Source organism: Ipomoea nil, unplaced genomic scaffold (genome assembly GCF_001879475.1).
Source record: "Ipomoea nil cultivar Tokyo-kokei standard unplaced genomic scaffold, Asagao_1.1 scaffold2761, whole genome shotgun sequence".
Classification (NCBI taxonomy): Eukaryota; Viridiplantae; Streptophyta; class Magnoliopsida; order Solanales; family Convolvulaceae; genus Ipomoea; species Ipomoea nil.
The window spans coordinates 2,723,191-2,731,540 of record NW_017619189.1 but is presented as its reverse complement, the minus strand read 5'-3'; the positions used below and the strand labels follow the sequence as shown (position 1 = coordinate 2,731,540).

The following is an 8,350-nucleotide window of genomic DNA, read 5'->3' as shown; positions in this document are numbered from 1 at the left end:
AAGTCACAGTAACTCAAAAGTCTATTAGGTAGGAGCTGAGGATCCGTGCTTGGGATGGTGCCCATAAGGAGCCCTCTACATTGGGTGTAACTCATATAGTGCGAATGACTGAGTTCGGTCCTGTATCCTACAAACTATCACCTAGGAACCAATTGAACTGCTCGTGCGGACAAATTGAAATTGCTCGGCGGACCGTTTTAGTGTAGTGTGAAAAATATGACGACTTTAGCCAAGTTAGTGGGTAGGTGATTTGATTCTTCACTAAAAGTTGTTATTAGCTTTCTTGATTTGAGGTGACCGACAGTCAGTTATGGATAATCTAAACTAGTTTACCTTTTTGGGGATTATGAAATTTTTTAAAAAGAAAATTATAAAGAGACTGGAATTTTGAAAAGCAACGCCTAGCTAGCTCTTTCCATTGCTATATATATGTGTGATTGTGTATGCATCAATTATATTGATTCTATCAGATCATCCATTAATATAATGGCTTTGTTTGATGAAAGCATCCAACTCCCATTATCATCACTTCATACTTTCAATCATAAAAAACAACCTGGGAAAACAGACACTATCCATTACAAGGTTCTTTTGATCGTCAACTACGTTATCCTGTTGGTCGGCTCCGTATCTTCAAGCTTGCTTTCCAAATTCTACTTCGTCCATGGCGGATCAAGCCGATGGGTAGCCACGTGGGTCCAATGCGCCGGCTTCCCGCTCCTCATCCCCGCCGTCTACCTCCCATACTACGCCTTCAACTCCACCGAGCGGCGGCCCTTCGCCGGATTCAGCCTCCGGATCTTCTCCCTCTCCGTCGTCATTGGCCTCATGCTCGGCGTCAATAACCTCCTTATCTCCTGGGGCACCTCCTACCTCCCCGTCTCCACCTGCTCCCTCGTTCTGGCGTCTCAGCTCGTCTTTATTCTCTTCCTGTCCGCCATTATCGTGAGGCAGAAGATCACGTTCGCTAATCTCAACTGCGTCGTCCTTCTAACCCTCGCCGCCGTCTTGCTGGCGTTGGATTCCAGCAGTGACAAGCCCGCCGGGCTCACCAAAGCCAAGTATTTCGTCGGATTCTTTTGCACCGTCGGAGCCGCCTTGTTGTTCGCTCTCTACTTGCCACTAGTAGAGAAGTTATACAGGTAATCAATGGAAATTATGGAATTTTCGACACTTGATAAGTCAAAAGTCTTGTTCCGACCATTTTTTATATTTGGAAAAATCTTTGTCACTATTTCCGACCACTTTTTACTTTGGACTTGATTTAAGATTACTTGGTCAGAAATTCTATAATTTCCAGCAGTGTAAGGTTTTCAGTTCGCATCAATTCTATCTATATATAAATGTTGCGAAACGTAACGCGTGCAGGAATGTGGACTGCTACGCCATGGTGGTGGAAATGCAGGTGGTGATGGAGGCGGCGGCGACCGTGCTAGCGACGGTGGGGATGGCAATCGACGGTGGTTTCTCCGGCATGAAAAAGGAAAGCCAAGGGGGGTTCGACTTGGGGTCCAAAGCCTACGCAATGACGGTGGGTCTCAATGTCCTGACGTGGCAGCTCTGCTTCATGGGCACCGCCGGCATGGTGTTCTTAACGACGTCGGTGACGAGCGGGATCTGCTCCACGGCGCTGATGGCCTTCAACGTCGTCGGCGGAGTCTTGGCGTACGGAGATCACATGGGCGGCAGCAAGGCCGTGTCCACCGTGCTGTGCGTATGGGGGTTTTCCTCCTACGTCTATGGCATGTATCTCAAAACCAAGAAAGTGACTAAGGAAGTGCCGCCGGCGATCGGAGCTTAAAGTGACTAAACCCCGGCGCGGCGGAGGACGGCGACCGGCGGGAGTATAGTAGAGGGGATAGTAAGAGGTAGTCCGTAATTATTAGCGTGTGCATTTCTGTACAACAATATTCTATCGTAGGGGAAAAAATTAAATACAGAAGATACTCAAATTTTATTAATAATTGCCTTTAATTTGCTAATTATATCCCATTTTATGTGCCCATTTGATTAATGGTGGTTGATTCCCTTTAAAAAAAAATGGTGGTTGATTCAAAATTTAATATTGGGAAAACTATAATTTATACCCCTCCATAATATGTCAATTATCAATGTCACCCCTGAATTATTAGTGGTGTAAATGTTGCCTCTCAATTTTTAAAACAGTACATATATTGCCCTTCTATAGTATAAATTTTGCCCTTCAATTTTCAAAACGGTACATATATTGCCCCTCTCGTACGGTATGGGAGACGCAATATAATATATGTACCATTTTAAAAATTGATGGGCAACATTTACATCACAAATAATTCAGGAGTGACATTGATAATTGACATATTATGGAGGGACATAAATTACAATTTTCCCTTTAATATTTATTAAATTTTTTTAGACTTAATTCCAACGGAGTTCTTTGTCTTTGGTGACTATTTCAAATTTAGTTTTATACTATCATTTTTATCATTTAACACTTCATACTTTCATATTTTGGACACTTTTGATCCTTCCGATAACTTTTCTGGTGAAAACCTATTTTAGGTAAGAGTATTTTCGTCTCTTCAATTTTTTTTTTTAACTTTCCAATGATTTAATTCCAATTGCGGTCGTCCCTGGTCTTTGGTGACATTTCTAGATTTAGTCCTAGACAATTATTTTTGCCATCTCACACCCCAAACTATCATATTTGGGCACTTTTGGTCCTTAAGATGAAATTCACATTTTAGGAAAGGGTATCTTCCGATGAAAAAGATGAGGTGTTTTTTTTTCCTACAACTATAATAGGTGATTCGGAAAATCATGGACTAAAACAATATCGATCAAACTAAAGCTGACCAGGTGGCGACATTCTGAACTTTCTAGCTGCGTTGAGAAGTGATTTTCCACACACGGAAGTCCTTACGTACTCGGCATCGCCATTGACGAAGGACGATTTGGGGTTGGGTTGAAGGAGATGAAGACAAGAGCCATGGTGAAAATCCATAGCTAAAGAGACAAAAAAAAAAAAAAAAAAAAAAAAAAAAAAAGGCGCAGAAAATTGGAAAATAAAGAAAAATTGAAGAGACGAAAATTCTTTTGTCTAAAATAAGGTTTCATCTGAAAAAGTCATCGGAAGGACCAAAAGTGTCCAAAATATGATAGTCTGGGTTGTTATATGGCAAAATCGATTGTCTGGATTAAATTTAAAATTGCCACGAAAGACAAGAGACTTCTGTTGAAATTAACTCATTGAAAAAATAATTTTAAAAAATGAAGAGGCAAAAATACCCTTGCCTAAAATATGGTTTCACCAGAAAAGTCATCGAAAGGACCAAAAGTGTCCAAAATATGATAGTTTAGGATGTTAAATGACAAGAATAATAGTCTGAGACTAAATTTAAAATTGACACCAAAGACGAGTAACCTCCGATAAAATTAACTCTTATTTATTTATTTATTTCTTTCTTTCATGCATCCCAGTCATTTTATATGTTATATGGCTAAATTACAAGTCAGATAGTTCCAAGTCACCAACACAGAGAATTTTTTTCCTTTCTTTTACCTTTCAATTCGTTTCTAAAACATTGTATTAAATTGAAGTTACTGATCGAAACTATCATGAGAAATATGTATTAACCATGATGGCAGTGGTTCTTCTTATTCTTTTGATTTTTGAAGAGGCTATGTATAGTACAACATGTTGATTGTGAGTGTAAAGAGTTATGCTAGATTACCTTTAATTTCGTCCTCTCCTTGCACTTCATTATGAAAAGATTAGAGAAACGCATAGTCACTGTTCGAGAGTATGTATTAACCGGGTAAATCTCTATAATAACCATCAAACGTTACAAGAAAAATAAATCGTACTAGAAAGACCATATACGATATACTCAACTAAAAAGATGGCATTAATTTTTTTAATTAAGTTTGTGACATGCAACCAATCTTATTTCCTTCACATAAAGTGAGTGCATAAATGAACTAAGTTAAATGCCATTTTCCTTTATGTTTTAATTTGTATTTGTTCATTAATAAAAATATATATTGTTTTATCTTATTAGAATTACTACTTAATATCTACTCTTTGAGGTAGCATTATATGAGGTAAAAAAAAAAAAAAAAAAAAAAAAAAAAAAAAAAAAAAAAAAAAAAAAAGAGCAAATATTCTTTATTTTTCTTCGATCAATGCATTGACTTCATCATCATAAGTTAATAAAGAAATTAAGCAATAATCAAATATGAAAAAGAATTTAATACAATAATAATGAAAGTTAATTAGAGAATAATTTTACTAGAAGAATATAATATGACCCGTTTATTAATTTGTTGGCAATAATTGTTTCACATTGTATATTTGTATATAAGTTTAAAAATTATGTCATTGTTTTGATAAAAAAAAAAAAGTTGTATTAAACAATTATTGTGTACATCAAGAATACAATCATCCTGATAATTAATCTCGCTACATATCAACAAAGAAAAAATTAGACGGAAAATTGGACAGTAAGATCAAATGTGATACAAATTATATAGTCATGCATCTAATTAGAAAATTTTAATAGTTAAAGACCAAATGTGATTCATGTATAATAATTAAGGACTAAAAATGAAATTTATTAAGAAAAAATACAATGTATAAGTTAACACTGAAAAAAATCATTTTTGTTCAAAGTTTTCTCGACCAATTAACTACAACCACATACTAAAACTAATCATGTTCTTGTCGGGTAGAACCTCAACGGTGACAAAACACTCCGTCATAAGTTTTACCTCTTGTTAAGTTGAAAGAAACTGTTTCATCTCACCCACACCCCTATGACATTGTAATCTTAATATGGCCACAACTTTTTATTTTCATTACAACTTTATTATCATTGACTTTTATATTTTTTTGAAAGCATCATTGACTTTTATATAATTTTATATAAAATTTAAGAATTTTTTTTATTTGCATATATTTTAACACTTTGTAATTTTTTTTAGTATTACTGACTCCATACATTATCTGTTCATAACCATTTTCTCAACTTATCGAAGCACAAAGTATCAATATCGCTTTTACTGAAATTCAAACCCACAACCTCTTATATGAAAAGTAACTTGGTGCCACAAGGTCCTTGGCTTAACATTGACTAATTTAAATTCAATTTAAATCACAATTGTGGCTTTACAAGTCAAAACCGTCCACGAGTTGGCCATTGAACTTATGAATGTAATAAATAAATAAATAAATAAATAAAAAGATAATATTTTCTGGAAAAAGAAGGAAACGTATGAGCTTGAGCATTAGTGTTCAGATTTTGAGTCCATTGCTTTTTCAGCATGTGATTTGGAAATGGATAATCGCCATTTGTAGCATTGTTAATTTATAGTATCAATTAATAAATACATGCACTCCACTTTTATTACAAGACCAGAAGCGATTATATTGTGATTGGATTTATTTGTAAATAATTGAAAATTTATATCATGAATTATAAGATAGAGTCAGAGTTTGACAAGTAACTGATGATGATAGTGTGAATGGTGGAGTCGCTATAGAATCGATGAGATCATTTGGTCCCACTAACTCAATTAATTTTATTTGTTTCCTTTGAGTTTAATTTTTATATGTAATTAAAAAATAGTTTTTAATTGTATTTTGTTCCTCTTTAAAATTGATGTTTATTATAAATTATAAATTTGTAGCAATATACCCTCATTCAATTTATAACACTAGTGTAATCTATTAAACTTGTATAAATAAGACATCACTCAAGTCAAGCTTTTAAAATTAATACTACCATACTACTGTCAATATAATATTATTCTCGATTTACTTTAAACAATTTGTATATTCATATTGTCAATATATATATATAATAGAGTAAATATCCAAAATGTTCCCTCGACTATGTCATAATTCATAAATTAGTCCTTAACTATCAATTTTATCAAGAGTAAATACTCAAAATGGTCCCTCGACTATAGCTAAATTCACAAATTGGTCTTCGATTTTAAATTTCAACCAATTAAGTCCTTAACTTTGTAATTTTGACACGATTTGGTCCTCCATCTATTTGACCGTTTGTTGACCGTGATTGACGATCTTCAGAAGAACCTTCAGCTCTCGTCGGAGCACGTGGAGGCCTCCAAGATGACGTTGCACTGGTTCGGAAACACGTCGTCTACATTGAATCCAAAGGGAGGATGAAGAAAGACGACCGGATTTGGTAGATTGTTTTCGGCAGTGGATTCAAATGTAACAGTGCGGTTTGGAAATGCAACCAGAACCTTAAAAAACCGACGATGGACCATGAAATTACATATATATCCTCAAAAATCACAGTCAACAAACGGTCAAATAGACTGAGGACCAAATTGTGTTAAAATTACAAAGTTAAGGACTTAATTGGTTGAAATTGAAAGTCGAGAATCAATTTGTGAATTTAGCTATAGTCGAGGGACCATTTTGAGTATTTACTCTTTTATCAATTAAGTCCACAACTATTCAATTTTAATTTTACTCAATATTTCCGTCAATTTCTCACCGGAGTAAGAACCATTTCCACAAAAGTGGGTCAGAAAATTGACGGAATGACCATTTTTGCAAAAAAAAAAAAAAAAAAAAAAAAAACAATAATCGTGGACCGAGATTGCAAGGTTTGAAAGTCGTGAGTCAATCCTGATAGTGTCACTATAGTCGTGAGACCAAAAGTGTGAAAAACTCTCTTATAAATTATGCTATAGTCGAGGGATCATTTTGGATATTTACTCTATATAATATTAGTCTCAACTTACTTTACGTGATTCGTAGATTGATGTTTCAAATTTATATTAATTGTGTTAGGTGAATGGTTCAAATACCAACATTACCCATCACAATAAACAAGTAACAATAGGCAACACTATTTCTTGGAATTCCATTCATTTACGTGGATGAATAACAACAGTAAATCATCACATTAAACAAGTAATAATAGGCAACTTCATTTCATGGAATTCTAATCATTTACGTGGATGGTCGAATTTATAATAGTAATTATTTTGTTTTATTCGTAGTCTAGGTAACAACCTTTGTACTATACCCTCAGAAAACAAGGTAACAACTTTTCTATAAATATAATGATGCACATGCAGAATGTAATATAATGACCACAAGAATATTGCATTGAGGTTTAATTTGCAGCTGCAAATGATGTTACTTGGTGAAGTTTGATTGCCTTATTTGTATGTTCATACCTTGAAGTGGCATCACACCTGCTTAATTAGCTAGACCACTAGGCTAGCTTTTCTATCTTTCTTTTTTTTAGACAAAGAAAAAATTCCAAGACTATATTATAATTATTATTTGAAGATGTATATTAAAAGTTTCTTTTTTTTTTTTTTGAATACTCCTGACCTATTTGAAAATTTTTTTAAAAAAAAAAATTAAAAGGACTCATTTAAAAAATAATAATTTAATTTTGTAATATTTGGTTGAAGGTCAGAAATTAAAATTATTACTTTTTTTAGTTGAAAGCTAAGAAATTGCATTTTTTTTGTTTGGTCCATTTACCTGAAAATGAACATATTATTATTATTATTATTATTATTATTATTATTATTATTATTATTATTATTATTATTATTATTATTAAGTGGTGGTGGTGGTGGTAGAGGTAGTAGTGATATGATGTTAGTGGTGGTAATTATAATTTGGCAATTAACATGAAAAGAGATGAGAATAAGATAAATATGAGAAAATAAAGAATTCATCAAATATCTTCCGACTAAAAACGACATTTTTCACCAAATTGAACCTTTTTTCTATTGATCATAATGCATATTTTCCTTTGACTTTATTTTCTTTGAATACCCAAACACAAAAAAAAAATGAAAAATGAAATTAAAAATGACTTTCAAAAGTCATTTTTTGAGTTTTCAAATGGACCCTAAGTAAATTATGATTTTGTGTAATAGCACTTTTTAGCACATGTAGGTCTTACGAATAAACAATAGCAATTGGTGTCACAACAAAATTTTCAATGTCATTAAATTAATAAGTGTTGAATATTTTTTTTTTTGGGTATAATAATAAACTTCAAATGGGTTGTTACTTAATTAAAGGTCTAGATATATATATGTTATCCATTGTATATATTGTCCATTAAAAGAAAGGTTGGCATCAAGAATCAATTATAATTACAATAATTATTATAAATAGTGAATGACAAGTCACAAGCATATGATTTTTTTTTTTTTTTGGTATGTTATATTTCTTTTCGGAGTCTTATTGAAGTATTTAACCATAAGTTATTTGCATAACTTTCTAAATGTCTATTACTTCGTTCAAAAAATTGAATCGAATTTAAAATTTTATGGTTTCTCCATAAAAAAAGAAGAATGATAT

At 32.9% G+C, this 8,350-nt stretch overlaps 1 protein-coding gene across 1 annotated transcript; it reads left to right on the top strand.

Annotated features, from left to right (window-relative positions):
- Nucleotides 1-471: 471 nt before the first annotated feature.
- LOC109157084 (probable purine permease 4) lies at nt 472-1,985 on the top strand. The gene is made up of 2 exons (XM_019304958.1): nt 472-1,142; nt 1,369-1,985. Exons 1-2 carry the CDS (start codon nt 487-489, stop codon nt 1,799-1,801), a joined length of 1,089 nt encoding a protein of 362 aa, XP_019160503.1. The 5' UTR covers nt 472-486; the 3' UTR covers nt 1,802-1,985.
- The last annotated feature ends 6,365 nt before the right edge of the window (nt 1,986-8,350 follow it).